Here is an 18,425-nt window from a genome sequence, read left to right on the forward strand (position 1 = left end):
ACATCTCTCTCTCTCTCTCTCTCTCTCTCACACACACACACACACACACACACACACACACACACACACACACACACACACACACACACACCACTCACATCTCTCTCTCTCTCTCTCTCTCTCTCTCTCTCTCTCTCTCTCTGTGTCTCTCTCTGGGAGTGTCCAGATGTCTCTATAACTGTATAACTGTCTACAGAGTGTTACGGCTTTCAGCTAGTGTCGCAGAATCTCACGCCTAATTGGTCCTAATCGGATTATCACGGCTTTGTCTCTCTCACCCCCAACCCCTGGTGTGTGTGTGTGTGTGTGTGTGTGTGCGCGCGCGCGCGCGCGTGTGTGTGTGTGTGTGTGTGTGTGTGTGCGTTAGTCAGAGAAAGATAGAAAGAGCGAAAGAACGAGGGCGAGAGGCTGAGATATAGCCAGGGTGCAAACGGAAGCTCTGCTATGGTGCCAACAAAATTCATCACAAGTGATTGTTATTCCAGAGTCAAGCATATTCCCTAACCATAAACATGCACACATACCCGCTGCACTTTTTTATGTGGTTCTTTCATATATTAAAAAAAGGAGGATGACTGCTTTTGGGTTTTAGATTGACTGTCGGGTGGGTTAATTGCTCGTCAGGGTGTGTTAGGGGGTCCACTTTACAAGGGGTTGCGCATGTAGAACACTCACAAGGCCAAATTTTTGATTTTGTTCACAGCAAGGGGTCCTGCGATTTATTTCGCTTCCTCAGATAAATGATCTGCTGCGGGACCCTTTCAATTAGTTTTAAAGCGCATCGGGGACGGCAGAGAGCAGACGCCATGCGTCTCTGAGGTGGAGGCAAAATGAGGCTTCGAGAAGCAGCTGAAATTTAGAAGAGGAGTGCGGGATTGGACTAAACCACATAAAGTGCAGAAAATCCCTTCTAATGGCGCGTAATTGGTTCTGTAATATCATTACAGGCGGATAATGGCCAGTTACAGGGCCCCGCGCTATTAAGGGTTTCCCTGGCGTGCAGCGTTTATGTTATTAAAGGGGGAATATAATGATATTTTAGTTATTAAATGCGCGTAATTAATTTATGCACCACTGAAAATAAAGTTGTTATTATGACCTCAGTGAGGTGCGTGGAGAAAATTGAAATCAAATAACGGTTGATAACTTTATCCCAATATTTGGTCTAGACAACTCCGACAAGAGTGCGAGTGTGTGTGTGTGTGTGTGTGTGTGTGTGCGTGTGTGTGTGTGTGTATTTATATATATGTGTTGTGTGCATGCATGTCTACTTCCTGTCAGCGGCTTTCCTCTCCATCCTGATAAGTGTCTTAATGAAATTACACTCGTTGGTTAGAAACAATTGTACAAGTTCACTTTCACTATACAGCCGGTTTTGAGTCCCATGTTTAAATTATGTGTACAGCTTTCCTATCCTGTACTTCATGTCAGTGCCTCAGTCAGTTCCACACATCCACACGCAAATATAACCCCGCGACGGTTTTTCCAGGACAGTGTACTATAATCACAGTTTTTTTTACTAAATAAATAGATCCATATCTACCACCATTATTCTGGTGAATATGCATTTACCACAACACGTATTTGTTTTGCTTGGTAACTATCCTCTATTTAAGGGCTGATCATTTTCTTTGAAACATAATGCTTTTTTTTTTTACATTGTTTACTAATTCAATAGATCTTCCTTTAATCCTGTTCCATAAACCAAACGTTTTATTATAACAATAAATGCAAGACAGTCCATCACTAGCCATTTACCTTTATAAAATATGGCAGCAAACTAACTCTGCATTTTGACAATATTTCCACAAATAATACGAGGTAGCTCATTTTAATTTTACTGAAGTCGGTAAGAAAAATGTGTCATTACAAAATCTACTAAAATGCATGGAGCTCTAATCATATTTACAAAGTGACACACTATTCCTCTATTATATTTAAGAGAAACATATTACAAAATGTAAGTGGCTGTCAAATCAACAACGAATTCAGAAGCAAATACAAGACGACATATCACGGAGTAAATCATAAACAAGGTTATACAGTTTTAACTTTCAGGCGAGTGAATTCAAGTATAACCAGGAACTTTACTGTAAAATGTATTAATATGGCCCTGACATAACAACACAATTCAATCTATTGATCAATGTATTTTTGTTGGACAAAACAAACTAATGAAAAGATGTTCTCAGCTTGAACTCTACAGATTCAAAGCTGACAAGTATGACTCAAATATGCATCAAAGATCAGGCTTTCCTTCACTTTCATCTTTGCTTCGCTCAGCGGAAGTTCTCCTTCAGTCTCCAGCTGCCCCCCTGACCAGAAGTCCTCTGGAAGTCACAGATGCTCCTGAGCAGCTCCCTGAAGACCGGCGCCTGTTTCTCGGTCAGTCTTGGTTTGAAATACTCCAGCACTTCCTGGGTGGTGGCCTGTCCGTCCACATTTGCCTGGAAGGCCATGAAGTTGCGTACGTCCACCAGCAGCTCGTCGTGCTCAGTGGGCGGAGCTGGGGCGGAGCTCGTTCCTGGGGCAGCAGAGTCGTCCTCCTCTTCTTCTGCTTCTTGGCTGGAGGGCACGCTGAGGTGATTACGGGCTTTAATCTTGGCCAGCAGGGAGGAGGAGGAGAGTGGGGCTACATTTAAGTCACTTTCTGCGCCCTCCCCACTGAAATGAGCTCCTGAGCCAGGCTTCATTGACACAGACTTCTTTACGATAGCAGCATCCTAAAAGAGAGAAATGGATGAATTCACACAACATGGAATCACAAACGCAAAATAACACATCAACATTCTGGGCATCTTTTCCTAACAACACTGCTGTTACCTTGCATTTGCCCAAAGTGGGGGCAGACTGAGCAGAAGGTGCAACCAGGAGAGAATTATTCTTTTGTCCAAACCGTTTCCTGAAAGAGCAAACAAGGGAAACATTGAGATGTGTGATTTACATGAGATTAGTGGAGCTCTGAACAACCCGAGTGTGTCAGTGAGAAACTGTGTACCTCGCAGGTGGAGGAGCGGGTCTCTTAAAGGACATCCTGCACTGCTGCCGAGAGACCTTCAGTGCTTTCAGGGCATCTTTTGCCACCCTATTGGCTTCTGCCTCCACAAGAACATAGTCAGGGTTGGAGGACTCCATGATGGTGTCATGCTGCATCACACTGTGGATACCTAAAGAGAATAAGAGTCAAGAAAGAAGCACATTTTTCACAAGACTTACTAAATAAAAAATGTTTGACATGACTGAAGGGGTTTGTGCACAAAAAGGCTACCAGATTTCTTGAAGAGCTTTGCCAAGACATAATCATCTGATTTCTTCTCCGTCTCATTGTCTTCACTCTCTGATTTCTGAAAGGATCTTTTCTTCACCAAGTGAGAAATGCGGTAGCCTTCACACCGAGAATCCTTGGAGTGTTTACGCTTCTTATGTTTGCGTTTGTCCAAGTCGACTGAGTCACAGTGCTTCCTCTTTTCCCTGTGTTTCTGCGGGCTCCTCAGGGTCGAGTCTTTGTCTCTGGGTTGGTGAGAGCTGGATGAGTTTTTAACGGCTGGCTTGGCTCTGTTCCAGTCTCTATTATTTTGTCCTGTATGCTGAGAATTTGCTGAAATATTTGGCTCTATATCGAAGCCATTTTGTTTAGTGCATTGACTGTCTTTGTTTAGTGCATTGTCTGTCGGAGAGTTTTTTCTCCTCGGAGAAGTGTTTCCATCTCTTAATGCAGGAATGTTTGTTGTTTCATTCTGGTTTGCTAAGGAGTGTTTATGTATGCGACTGCCATGTTTTACTATGTTTGATGGCATTGGCCTTTGTGGTTTCTTTGGTGCCATGACATCAGAACCTGTACCTGTATGACAATCAAAACAAAACATGCTCGGTGAATTCTTCCAAACCAAGTACATTTTCACACATTTACCTGAGGAGGCTTCAGATTACCTAATAATTGGACATCAAAATGTATCTCTGTTAAAACAAGATAAATCTACAGACCTGCAAATAGGGCACTGGTCTCGGTTCCCTGAGCTCTATCAGGGTCCGACAGTGTGAAGAGCTCATAGATGTCGTTAGACTTGAAGAACCGTCTTTGTTTGGGATCCTTCAGAACACGGTTGGTCAGAAACTGTTTGAAGATTTGTCTGAATCAAAACAGATCAAATATAGAATTAGACACTCCTATGTAATTAGTTATTTTACCTCAGCAGGCAACCCTGATCGCCTGTCACTACAGAGTAGTTTGGCTGATGGATGAGAAAATTTAGTTAACTGTACTACTGAAGGTTTCAAAATAGAATCCCTGCAGGTCTTTTAACTTGCTTTTTGAAGGCACTTTACAGACCCTAACCAAACAGAGCAACAGTTTAGAAGTCCTAGATTGGCTGTTTAATAATGCAGGAAAGCTTTTCAATTACTGAGACCTGGGATAGTGCAGTGATGTGAGCAATTACCATGTCGTTACCAATATTCACAAATGCCTGAAGTCAATGAAAAGATAACTAAAATGCAAGACTGCATGAGACGTAAGCAAAAAAGCCAGGGCAGGATATTTCTTAGCCCTCTTCTTAATTTATTTCATTATTTGAATACCATGCAGCCAAATGTAAGAATAAAAACTGCACTCGGACCTGTGGTAAATTTTCTCCTCAATAGTCCCTGCAGTCAGCAATCTGTAGACCGTCACTTGCTGTGTCTGACCAATCCTCCACGCTCGCTCCCGTGCCTATGAACAACACAATAAATGCAAACAAACGACTATGGTACATTATCTGAAACAGAGTCAAGATTACTGAGGCTTGAAATGAATGAAAAAAAATTGTGAGAAGCGGGAAAAGCTGCAACAGTGAATGTAGGTAATTTTAAATTACAAGTAAAAACAACGAATAATCATGATTCATGAGAAATAGTGAACCTAGTAAATGTGTTAGTTGAACTATTAAGAGTGTGTGTGAGTGTGTGTGTGTGTGTGTGTGTGTGTATCTGTTTTACCTGTGTGTCGGTACTAGGGTTCCAGTCTGGGTCATAGATTATGACTCTATTGGCTCCAGTCAGATTGACTCCCAGACCTCCGACTTTAGTGGTCAACAAGAAGATAAAAATGGATTTGTCCTGTAAGAAAAAATGGCGGCGATTAATAAACATAATGTCCTCAGTTTTATGCTCCTTTTGATAATCATATAAATAAATACATTAGTAAATTCTTGAACTGTATTGGAAGACAGACAAACTAAACCCTATTTAAATGAAATAAAATAGCTTAATCTAAACTTGGCTTTTGGTGACTTGATTCTCCCTCCAGAGAGGAAAAAGACCTTGTATTAACACAAATTCCTAAATACTGATACATTTTGACATGCATTCGGACAGAATCAGAGGGTTTTATCATTATGTGTATATAGATTTTTAAATCTTTCTTTTTAAGACAGAGACAATAAGGTACATCCAGTCTGAACAACAGATTGTCATCAAGTAGGGTTTCCACCTCAGGGTGTGCAGGTTCTAACTGATGCACTTTGTCCCTCAGGACAGGATTTTCATGGGAAACACTTAAACCCCATTAGGGATGAATAATCCTTACCCCGTTGTACCGAGCGATGAGGGGCTGTCGGGAAGCTATTGTGGTAGTGCCGTCCATTTTCACGTACGTGTAATTATTCTCCGTCACGAATGCCTCCAAGATGTGCAACATCTGGAAAGGCGATAAAGACAGTCGTTGAGAAAAGAAAGACAGTGAGAGAAACACGGAGAGCAAAAGATGGGTTGAGGTTTGGATTATCTCTAAAAGGATTAGTGCAGATTAATATTACATGGACAGAGATACCGACAGGGAGGGTCTCAGGTTCCCTCTGAGGTATAATCTCATTGGTATTGACTGCAACAGCTGGGACCTCCCTCACATACACTCTCTCGCTCTCTCACACTCACACTTTTAGAGGCACATATGTTGTAGGTAGCCAGCAGCAAATACAGAGACAACGTTTACAAGTGACATGACAATTTAAGACCTAAATAATTGAATTACATGCAGGTTAGAATTTACCTGTCTTGCCTATGCAAAAAGTACATTGATACAAACCTTCTATACAATTATTATTATTATATATATATCAACTACTATTTTAGCTGAGTGATTGGTTGGTGAATCCGACAGACAGAGCAACGTGATCCTGACCTGTCTAGACTGAGTGAAGAGCAGGACTCTGTGGCTCTGTTTGAACCAGAGTCGCAGCAAAGACTCCACGACGATCAGCTTGCCTGAACGTTTCCAAAAGCCAAAGTGTTCCTCTTTAGTTAGCTTGTCCTCTGGGATTCCCTTCAAAATCCGGGGGCCGCCGGAGAGGAGGTCTGGATGGTTACAGATCTTACGTAGTGCTATCAAACCTGCGAATATCTGAAAAGCAAAAAAAAAAAAAAACAACGGTTTTTAAATAAACTGTTTCCTTCAATTACACAGAATTGGTGGCAGCTAACGGACCTGGTCATTCTACAGCATTGCACCTTTAAACAAATACACACATTTACTTTAGTCTACAGGAATTAGTCACATAATTTATTTACCGACAATAAAGGCTGTGTTTCTTGATGAAGGCCCAACGGCCACTGCATTAGTAATGGTGGTTAATGGACGGAGAGTGACCACTGAATATGTCTATAAGAGCATATATATATATATATATATATATATATATATATATATATATATATATATATATATATGTGTGTGTGTGTGTGTGTGTGTGTACAATCTGCTGTGGTCACCCCTGGCTCTCCAACCCCGTCCATTTGGTCAGTGGTGATAAATGGTTGAGTCTCTCTCTCCAGGGTCTAGCTAATGTGAGAAGAACAACTACACAGCTTCCTTAAGGAGAGAATCTTAAAAAAAAAATACAAAAGTCAAGCAAATAGGGGCTTTACAAAATTTACATGGCAAAAAAAATGTATTCCACCGATGCCTTTTCAAGGTGTTTTTCTTTAAGCATACAAAAGTGCATAAAAATGCACAAATGCCTCTGAGGAAGAGAGGTGAACTGATATTCATCAGTTAGGAGGTTAAATAATGAATAAGGCGAGTCGTGTTCCTGGAAGTCTTTTACTTGGCGGAGAGTTTTGCTCTTCTTGTCTTTATAACCGAGTGTGGGTCAACACCAAGAGCCCAAATTGAAGACGCATAAAACAAAACACAGTGAACCCGTTTTAACTAGGAAAGCGAGGCTTACCTGCATGCCCCCGTTAAGCATCTGGTAGACCTCTTTGGAATCTAAGAAGGTCTGATAAACCTCCCGTTGGTCCTCTGTTAATCTGCAAAACAAAACCTACACACAGACACAGCAGTATAAAAATGTGTAATAAGCAATGAACATTCACTTTAAAGCGCTTTGATGAAGTGCAGTGTGAGAGGAGAGAAATTAGATGGAAGCAATGTGTTTTTGGAGCCACTACTGTCCCGAGGGACTGACTTAATGAGCTGAAGTGGACTGAGGAGTCAACCGGCATCAGCCGCGTGGACAGACCAGGGACCAGCCACCTTAATGAATACCTGCTCCTTTTACTTTACCAGGACTTTATTAGCTGGCTTCACCTGACAAGGGCCATGCACATTCATCAAATACTCCTTAGGCGTGGCACATACAGTCACATCCAATCAGATAAACACCTCCCTAGTTAAAAGAACCGGGCGTGAGAAGCTGTTCGATACTTACACAGAACAAGGTCAAATGTCCTAGAGTATGAATACCTGTTCATTTTTGTCAGGTAAGGAGAGGTTGTCCTTGACATCTGCCTTCATTCTTCTGAGCAGGTACGGATTGATGGTGTCCCTCAGCACGCATGCACACTTAAATGCCGTTTGGACCTGAGAGACAACACAAACACACAGCTTTAAGACAAAAGCAAGATGCAGTTCAGGGTGTCAAACAACCACATCAACAGTCACACCTGCCAGTGTGGATGTTTCCTGAGGCATGATTGTCGTTTAGTCCCTCCTCTGCCCTCTCATCACCTCCCGCATGTAGCTGTCCCTCTGAGCAGCACAAGCCATTAAACATTGATCAGAGTGCTGTTGGTCTCAAGGGGCAAAGCCCTCTTCTTTCATCAGCACTATTGGCCGGCTCCATTGGAGACGGGGGGGAGGGGGGGGGGGGAGATTTAGTCCCACCCTCTCCACCAAGCAAATGTCCTGCTACACCTCATCCAGAGTCAGTACTTAGGGCTAGTTAGCCTTTTAAACATTAACTCACTGGGGGTCCACAGAGGAATCAAAGACACCCTCTGCAAGGCTGGAGGGGATAATAACGTGGTGAGAGTTTGGGCTTAGTGGAGGTCAGAGTAGAACAAGTTTAAGAGGAGGGCAGCAGATGATCCAGTGACCTCTGTTGTACAAGCTGCCGAGTGGATTCACATGGGGATGCAAACGCATGTTTCAGTAATTGATCCAGCATCCGCATGCTCCTCCAGTCCGCCCATCCACATGCGTTTTCACATGCATCTATTTGTACATACACATGAACGTCAGCCGAGGGCCGGCTTTGCTGTTCTGATAATTTCTAGAAGAAGATAAGGCAGCAGGGCTTAGCCCTCTCTGACCATTTAATAACATTAATAATTAGTAAAGGTTTTTATTATCGACAGCGGAAGAAGCATCAATAGCCAGCTTAAATAATTAAATCCATACAGTCAGTGGGTTATTAACGATTGAGCACTAATGACAAAGGGCTACAATTTAGCTCACTGACTCTCCACTTTAGCCTCTCCCTCTATCTCTCTCTCACTCACACACTAGGGATGTACTGAAGTTCCTTTGCATGGACCTACATTATCCTGCACTGCACTTAATGGCTCTGTTGCTCCACCATCTCTCCTTCTGACTTGCTTCCATCCAGCTCTCTCCAAAATTGTGCCTTCATGCATTTGTGTGACAAGTGTTGTCAAGTGACTCTTTAGCCCTTCATCGCTCCCTCCTTCTTATGCTGAGGTTATAGATTTATTCATAGGTAGGGCTGTTTCGAAAAGTTCAAAGCTTCATTCATAGCGTTGACATTTTAATTCTAAAATCAACATTTGAATCCTGCACAGCTTTTTAGCAGATAAAGATTAAGCTACAGCAATCAATGTTTCCTTTACATTCATTCTGCAGAATAATGAACGCCGCTTCTAAAATTTCACATGATCATGTATCCTTTGCTTCTGTGTTTCACCGAGTTCTAGTTTGGTCCACAATATAAATAAGCATGCCAGATGTTTGTGTTATCCCATTCTAATTTTTAAGTAACTTTTTTAACCTTTATTTAAAATTAAAATGGCCAATTTAATTGTCTTCTTTTTTTTTTTTTACACCTGGTTTCTGCTTTGCTCTTATTCTCTGGAAATGTGAACTATGTCTTAAATAGATGTGACATTTCTCGATGGATGTATAGTACTATTAGCATTCGTAGTTCAAAAATGGGCAAAAACATGAAGGAGCAGAATTTAAACAAATCCTAATTTAACATTTGTGTGTTTCAATACCTGCACAGGTGAGGCATTGCTGTATCCTCCCATGGTGATCGGCACAGAGAACTGCTCCATGAAGACAGGCAATGTCCCCAGTTTGCCAGGGAAGACAAAGTCAAACAGAGACCACAGTTCCTTCAAATTGTTCTGCATTGGAGAGCCGGACAGGATGAACCTGTGGGGAGTGCGAAACTAGAGAGAAGGAAGAAAGAATGTATGTTAAGTATCTTAAAAGATATCCGGGATATCCGAGCAGGTTAGATGTTGACGTACAAGAAGGAATGGAAGTAAATAGCTTCTTCTAACGAGAGGAACGTGGAGAGAAATAATCGAAATAACCGACCCAAATGCAAATGTATTACTTTTACATCTCAGCAAAGTTTAAATGTATTCACAAGTAAAAGTCGTCCTTATTGTAAGCATGCTTCCAATGTCGTGGTTAGAATGTGTGTGTTCTTGACTGTGTCAGTGTTTTGAGACAATACCTGTTTGGAGGCAGTGGTGACTCCAGCATTTGGATTCCTGATCTTATGGCCCTCATCCAGTATAATGTAGTGCCAATCGAAGCGCTGCAGGGTTTCTTGCAAATTCCTCACAGCTGAATATGAGGTTATCAGGATACCATGACATGATGCTATCTCTGGTATAAGCTTTTCCTGCAACAAATAAAAAAAACACATTGAAAAATAAATAAAAATGGTCAGTGCAATTTGTAACCATCTCTGATAGCGTAAGCATCGAAGTAGAGCATCTATTTTGATGTGGTTTGAGGAGCGAGGTGAAGAGGGGAGAAGGTTAGGAATAAGGCTGCCAAACAGACCTCTAGTGCCCCCCAGAGGAAAAAAAGACCCTGTAGAAAACTTAATTATTAATCTGAAAATCAAACTCACACAGACACACAATTACCTTGTTGCTGGTGAAGGACCCAGTTTCATGTAGCACAGCCACTCTAAAAGGAGGCCACCATTTGTGAAACTCCTGCACCCACTGGTGCATCACTGTAGCTGGGCACACGATGACCGTCGGACCCAGGCCAACATATCTACAACCAAACACACAGCACAGATGTTTACTTGCAAACCTGCGATTAAGATGGGTAACAAGGGAACACAGGGTTCATTTCACTTTGGATAACCTCAGCAAATTTCATTAGCAAATTACAGTCATCATTTTTATCCCAAATTATAGAAAATAAAGGCTTTTCCCAATAAGTGGAAACAAGCTTTGCTTGCAAGTAAAATGTGGGATGCATTCAGGCAGAAGGGAATTCGAGGAAGCAGGACCTCCTGGGGTGTCCAGGTGCAATAATGCAGCAGAATCATCCTTCTACAAAGTCCACTGCTCCACATACTCTCTGTGAATGAATCTCAGAAGGTGCATGGACACATTGGACACATGCTCAGCTCCTCTGTGAAGATTTACAAGAGCTTTGTCAAACACAGACACACGCGCACACACAGACACGCATAAAGACACTAATGGGCTTGTATAAACCTCTGCCTGGTGGAAGCTATTGATACTTGGCCATAATTGAGTTTGCGAGCAATCAATTTGTGGGCGTCTTTAGAAGACAGAGTATTGACCATCAGGGAAGCTCCACCTCCCAAAATGCACGTGTGTCGTTTGTGCAGTAAAACCAAATTATCACCACAACTGCATCCATGTTATCATGGTTGATTTGTTGCGACACACCTGTTCTACCTCGCCCCCACACACACACATGCTCACACGCGCGCACACACAGTGTCAGTGTTTTCTCTGATGTCTGCAGTAAGAAAGTGAAGAGTCTGATAATTGAAACATGTTTAATAATTCAGATGAACACTCTCAAGCAGAAATCCCCCTAATCAAATATTCATACCATACAGACACACAGTCTCTGGCCACAGTTTGGTGTGTGTGTGTGTGTGTGTGTGTGTGTGTGTGTGTGTGTGTGTGTGTGTGAGTACCTGTAGTTAGATCCTCTGGTCCTCAGTTTGCTGTAGCTCAGTCCAGCCAGAAAGCAGATGACCTGGATGGTTTTACCCAATCCCATCTCGTCTCCTAGGATGCCACCTGCCTGCTGACAGTGGAGTTCCCACATCCACCGCACACCTGTCTGCTGGTACCTGACAATATGATAAACACATAGAACAAATAGTAAATAACTAAGAAAACCTATGCATGACAGCAACTATGGACATCCAAGTGGTTTAAACAAAAGATTGATAAAATGACTTTCCAATAAATACTAGTGACCTAAAGTAGCAGTAAGTGAATGGTGTCTTGATTAAATGATTAAATGATCTTTGGTTAATCAATACAATTTAAGGACAACTGTGGGCGTGTAATGGATTGCACTGCCATGAGTCATATGCAATCACTTCCTTACAACATCTGTAAATATTTGAGATAACTCACAATGTTTCACATTTAACTTACTTGTAAAGTTTTCTCCAGAGGAAACCAGGGACTTTGAAGCCTTCGTCAAATTCTTCATCACTCTCATCTGAAAGCTCCTCATCCCTTTCTCTCTTTGCCTCCCTTTCTAGAAGACGCTGTCGCTTCCATCTCCTAGTCGGGGAATGAGTACATAATAATGAAGTACATCAAGTGGTAAAATGCATTTCTCTATTTTACTTTGAAGTGAGGGAAGAGGGCGCTTCAGTCAATATTAGTGAACACAGGCCACTTGCTGAGCTTGAAGTCAAAGAACAAATCCCTGCTTCATCTTTAAACTGACGTTGTTTGCAGTCAATTATTCAGTGTTGCTTGACAATACTTTAGTCAAAGCTTTGAGTAATTTATATTGTCTAAAACATCCACATTGAAATAAATGTGGTAATCCAAAACTCTTAGCTTGAAAAAGTTAAACATTTTAGATTAATTCAGTTTCATGTTCATGTTAGATTTCTCTCTCACATTAGCCCTGTAGTAGACTGGTGACCTGTCTAAATTATGCTCGACCACACTATGCATAGTGGGATAGGTCCAGCTATGCAACCCTGGACAGGGCAAGCAGGTATAGAGAATGTATGGATATGGGATGTACACCTCTAGCACTAACTGATTGATTTGAACTCTTGCCTATACAGGTGCATGGATAGCAAATGTTTTGAGTTGTTGGTATTTCCCTTGAGGGGTGGAACATCTACAGCAAAAAGGGAAATGTAAAGGAGAACAGTTTTAATGGTGCAGTAGAGAGGGCAGTTAGAGGCACAGTCGTCACGCAGCAAATGAAGATTGATACAGACAATTAGTAGTGCGAGTTCCCCAGAAAGGTGTGAGGTGGAGAGGATGAGAATCCATCTTCATTTGGGCCTGGTCCTGTCACCCTGCCACAAAACTGGTCCTTTAGCTGGGCCTGGGAGACCACACTCTCTAATTAAGTCAAGACTAAGCATTGGTTCAGTTAATTACACTTTTCTGCCCCCACTACCCCCCACCCAACTACAAATACCGCCCACTCTAATAATATCATTCCTCATATAAGCTAGCCTCACCATCCATGCCGTGTCTATGCTGTTGAATTGACATTCAATCACTGTAGTGTAGAAGAAGGACACATGCCAACACAATTTATTTGGCAGCTATAAATATGAAATCTCATTAGGGCTGCTCTTCCATTAATTTGAGCATTAGAGAGAGTGAGTGTATAAAACCATGTGCAGGAGGATAATTAGGCCAGTGTGAGAGCAGAGAGAGAGAGAGAGAGAGAGAGAGAGAGAGAGAGAGAGAGAGAGAGAGAGAGAGGAGCAGGGAGTGAATTTGCTTAGTCAAGAAACAGCTGCCAATCTCATCTGGGATTAACTCTCCTTCTGCCCTATGGAGCCAGCGGAAAGCGACTGCTTTTCGCCGTAACTAAAGGGAATAACAATAGCACATTTGCACCACAGCTATTGCAAATGTGAAGCAAACTTAAAAGCTCAATCTGGTGTTTGTTGAGCCTGTGATTTACAGGCCCGGATGAATGCATTCTCTTTTGAGGAGGACTTGCTGATGAAAACTTTTTGCACCTTTGCATCCAACCATAAATCCAAGAAAGAAATATATTGTTGACAAATTAAACAAATTATAAAACTGGGAGTCAACAGAATCAATAATTTATAAAGGTTTACAGTACCAAGAAAATAATTATACCTTATTCGCCGTCTGTAGTATTCCACATCTCCATCATCTTTTTTTTTTTTGTCTTTATTCTTTGCATCCTCCTCTTCATCTGAACTCTCAGGGCAGTATTCTTCCTCACTCTCCTCTTTTTTCTTTAATTTCTTCCTCCCTTTCTTTTCCCCTTTCTTACTGTATGGTTTCAACTCATAGTCTTCGTCATCATCCTCCCCAAAGCCTTCCTCCATGGCTTCTCTTTCCTCTTGGTCAGGATTAATGCCTTCATCACTGGGCAGGTACTCTGAACCCTCGCTGTCTGTCTCCTCACCCTCAGTTTGACGCTTGCTCTTTGGTTTAGGGAGACGTGGCTCAGCCTTAGGCCGAGCCTTAGGATGGGCCTTCAGAGCGGTTATCTGAAGCTTTTGTGTGCGCTTCTTCATTTTTTTGTCCTTGGAAGAGGAAACGATCTTATTAGCTTTCCCTCCGGCTTTATCACATTCTGAGCCCTTTTTCTTCTTGAGGAGAGGGACTTTCTTCCTCTCAGTAGCCATCTTGGCCTGGTCCGCCAAGTACATGTCAAAGGCCGAGTTTTCAGCAAGCATCACTTTTCGAGGCTTCTTTTTTTCCTCTTTCTGTGGGATTCGTGTTCCAAAAGGAGTCATGTGACCTTTCCGGATAAGCTCCTCCCATTCGGTCTCCTGAGCAGGCATGAGCATACTGCCCAGTGTAGATGGCCCGGCTTCTGTACAACACACACATTAGGCAGAGTACTGTCAAGACTTAGTTGAAATTAGTGGGCTTTAACAACTAGTAGCATTATGGATCAATGTTTTGATTAGCAAGTCCCCATTTTGTTTGCCGTTTAATAAAAAATGCTTTTTTCTGTTTGTGCTTTGAAAAAGGAAATTGACTTAACGCTCTCAACGATGCATACAAGACAATTTGGTAAGAAACACTGAATGTTAACATAACCATCTCAAATCAGAACTGAAACACTGCTATTCTTAGATTGAAATTTTAAAATATGTATATCTAATAGCCATAGCCCTCTGTGACGTTGAGGTGGTTTCTATCTGGTTCATGTTCAGCTCTACCACAACACATTGGTTATGCATTAGACATCATGCAGCAACGTGTTGGTATACATTGTAAATGCAGTCCTTCTGTGTCCATTGCAGAGAATATTAAAAAAGATATATTGACAGCTGTTTGGAAGGGTTTAGTATCTCACAGTTCTGTTGGACTTCCACAACAGATACTGGTTTTCACTTCCATCACACCCATCAAACAGGAGCAAGTGGAACTCTAAGGCTACTGTAAAATGTGTGGTATTTTTCTAATTATAGTGCACATCTTTCAAAACCGTTGACATATTTTGGTGACATCGGCAGAAGATATTACATATATGAACAGCCATCACTACTGTACTGTGTATTTTTAATCACCCAAAATGTATTCAAGCCTTTGCTTACAATCTTCTATGACAATTCCTGAAACGAGGAATGACACAAAATTGCCTTCTTGGCCACCATAACTGCAACTGGTTTAGTGCTTTGCATTGTTTCCATTTCTGCTTTGTTTTGTTACAATTTGGGCAGAGCTGAACATGACCCTGGTTTCACATTATCCAGAGAAAGCAGAGACCCAACACTTTCTTTTGCCTTATCCCTCGTTTCCCCCATTAATGAGTGGACCATGCTTTTAGTCAATTAATAAGAATCATAGAAAGAAACCTCACCTTCTTCTCCATTATCATCTGCCAAAAGCTCTGCTTCTACCCTTTCGGTATCCTCTCCTCCCAGAATGGCCTGAAGTCGCTTTTGTTTGGCTTTAACTTTCTTTAGCTGTTTCTCCTGATATAAAAAGGTATTTGTTATCATTATGACAATCACTATCAACGTTATGCTCGTGAAACATTGTCATGAAATTAATACAATTTAAATTTAAGGTTCTTTCATATTTAGTATTTTACCTTATTTTCTTTCTGTCGTTTGACAGATTCAATCTTCCTACTGATATCTTTACTGGAGGTAGCATAGGGAGACAGCTGCTCGATAATCGTGTTGATTTGTTTAAGAGACGCTGTGACGGACCTGAAACACACACCATAAAAAAAAGAGGAAGATTTATCAGCTCCTTAAAGGTTTGTTGTTATTTTGAAATTAAAAAGACATGTGATTTTATTACCACTCCTAAATCGCATGATCTTTAATTAAAGGCACTAAAAGGATGTATTGCAGTATATTGTTAACATTTCAACAAGCACAACATTATACGATACGGAGTACAAATAAGTTGATTACAAAGTATTTTGCCAAGAACAAAACTCTTGAAAATATAACAAGAATTAAAAAGACCTTTATATTCTTGCAGTTGGTGTGCTTTACCTGACATCATCAAGCACAGAGTGGTATTCCTTCTCAGCCTCAGCTTTAGCAGCAGCCTGGTTGGCCTCCTGAATTGCCTCGTCCACTTGCTGGAGAACACCTTGCTCAAGGACGTCATGGTCATACACAGCCACACCGAGGCCCTGGAGTTCATTGGCTCCAGAACTGGCAGATGCTGCTTGAATACGCTGCCGATCGATCTGCAGCAAGGCTCCGGACCTCTTACCACCTACACCGCACCACAGATGACAACACATGGCATGACGAGAGAGCCAGGAGTGACTCTTTGTGTTTTATCATGAATCAGTGTCACAAATCAAAGCTATTCATGATGTTCTTCCCTGCTGTCTTGTGGTGCAAGAGTTAAGCATCTCACCGCTGTTGCCCTCCCCAGGTCCAGTGTTGGCAGGATAGGCTGCAGCAGCCTCAGAGCCCTGCTTGTTTTCAGGGAACGAGGAGACTGCTGAGCCCCCCGTAGACCCATTGTCCTCTGTCCCTCCCGGGGTGAGGGCAGCACTGGCCGGGCCGGAGAGAGAGGAGGGCACCTGGTCCTCTGAACCGTCCACAGGCATCGTGATGCAGCTGCAGACAGACAGTCAAACGGCTCATTCTGATGTCAAACTGACAACGTAACGTTATGGCTTTACTTTGATAAAAAATAATGTTTACTCAATATAGTTATTATGGGATGACGCTATCTTGCCTCCGAAGAGGTTATGTTGGATCTTGGTTAACTGATTTTAAGCTAAGTGAATTATCCTGACAACGCTGTAATGTAATGGACATTAATGTATCTACTGTTACCTGTTGTAGGCAAATAATATACAACAAGAAGTGAGTCAGCTTGTTAGAAACACATCTCTCACATCAGCCCATTGTTTACGTGGATCGGCTATCCTGCTAAGCTCCGAGAGAGCCGAACATCACCAGCAGTGAGTCGGTTTGAACTAAACTACCAACAAATAAAGACTCATACGACGGGTAGTTCGCGTTATTACGTTAACAGTTTGTGTCTAATTGGGTACAACAAACCGAACAATGACAGAAATTACTTACAAACCCTGCAGTTATACAGTACCACTGTCTTGGTTTATGGCATGTTGTGTCGCTTCCGAGCTCCGTTTCCGGCCGGAGAGCTGTCGGTTCAACGAGTAACCTGCTGGACAGCGCCATCTGCTGGTGCGCCACGGCACAGGCCTCTAGGCCTCTAGATGGCGCCACGAAACCACTTAATATAGTAGAATGGAGGCGAACGGAGGAACTCATTTCCCCAGTCCAATGAAAACGTTGCAAGTGGACCACATTTAAAGGAAAGGCACTCCAGGGACCATCATCGGGGACACAACACACCCCCAGCACACACTCTTCTCGCTTCTGCCATCAGGAAAACACTACAGGAGTCTGAAGTCCAGAACTACAAGACTGACGAACAGTTTCTACCCGCAGGCCATCAGGCGGGTGAACATTGGGCATTGTAGCAATGCATAGTGCAATTCATACACTGAGCAATACTATTATCATATTTTTGTGCAATACTGTTGTATCTTTTATATTTTGTGCCTTCTTTTTATTTAGAAGTTTATTCTAATTCTGTGTGTTAGGAGGACCCAGCAAAATAAGTTTTATAAATTTCCATTGTATAGAATAACTGTCTGTTATCTGTGCATATTACAGTAAAAACATCTTGATCTTGATCTTGACATTTGGTTTATATTTGGTATTATCAGCTTCGGAGCCAGTTAGATGTCAATGTAAGAGTGGAGAAGAGTGTGGGAATTGTTGTGTTGCAATCAGGCTGCAGTCTGGCCAAATCTTGTGTAATGTGAATATCCAATATGCCACTTAAAATGTTTATCTATTCCTCTGCAAAGCATCAACTTATTTTTTATGTTGTTTCGTTCAAACATTTGGAAAGCCTGCACTTCATGGTTGTCACAACCATGAGCAGTGCCAAGTACTTGCAATTCAAATGAAGTTTGTTTCCAATATCTTGCAACAATAAACAAGGACTTAATTAAAATATCTTCTCCGCCTCGCATTGCAGTGCCTGAGCAAAGGCCAGCGATCTTTCCTAACAGTGTTATTTGTGTAAACAGACATATCTATATAGGGATGGATATTGCTGTCACCCTTGGCTCAGAAACTGTAGGAATATGAAGACACTGGTCTATTTTATTTGCTTAACTAGTAGATGTGGGTCACCTTCAGTGCAACCTCTCCAGAGACACTGGAGGGGATTTTAATTTAGAAAGTACTGAACCAAAAGTAAAGTGTGTCAAAGTAAGAAGAGAAAGGCCTTTCTTTACTTTTAGTTTAATTAGAAAACCTGCATTGTGCAGCGCTCTGATTAAGGAGCCGATGGACACAATGTTTTCTTTGCTGGTTTTCTTCTGGCTAGTTGATGTAAATACCCACAGATAGGAGTCAGAATAAGTCAAATAAGCTATCAAGCTGTTGATGAATCACCTATGGTGA

At 41.9% G+C, this 18,425-nt stretch overlaps 1 protein-coding gene across 1 annotated transcript; it reads right to left on the reverse strand.

The window, feature by feature from the left end:
• Nucleotides 1-1,794: 1,794 nt before the first annotated feature.
• ercc6 (excision repair cross-complementation group 6) lies at nucleotides 1,795-17,051 on the reverse strand. The gene is made up of 22 exons (XM_079230289.1): nucleotides 17,007-17,051; nucleotides 16,327-16,532; nucleotides 15,951-16,179; nucleotides 15,536-15,656; nucleotides 15,302-15,416; nucleotides 13,597-14,305; nucleotides 11,899-12,030; nucleotides 11,427-11,585; nucleotides 10,384-10,519; nucleotides 9,963-10,133; nucleotides 9,493-9,669; nucleotides 7,724-7,840; nucleotides 7,206-7,301; nucleotides 6,161-6,379; nucleotides 5,567-5,677; nucleotides 4,978-5,097; nucleotides 4,617-4,711; nucleotides 3,985-4,130; nucleotides 3,269-3,841; nucleotides 2,999-3,167; nucleotides 2,824-2,902; nucleotides 1,795-2,723 (listed from the first exon to the last, which is right to left on the reverse strand). The coding sequence occupies exons 2-22, from the start codon at nucleotides 16,520-16,522 to the stop codon at nucleotides 2,280-2,282; spliced, it is 4,314 nt and encodes a 1,437-aa protein (XP_079086415.1). The 5' UTR covers nucleotides 16,523-16,532; nucleotides 17,007-17,051; the 3' UTR covers nucleotides 1,795-2,279.
• Nucleotides 17,052-18,425: the final 1,374 nt, after the last annotated feature.

This window comes from Taurulus bubalis (genome assembly GCF_910589615.1).
Source record: "Taurulus bubalis genome assembly, chromosome: 14".
NCBI classification, from domain to species: Eukaryota; Metazoa; Chordata; class Actinopteri; order Perciformes; family Cottidae; genus Taurulus; species Taurulus bubalis.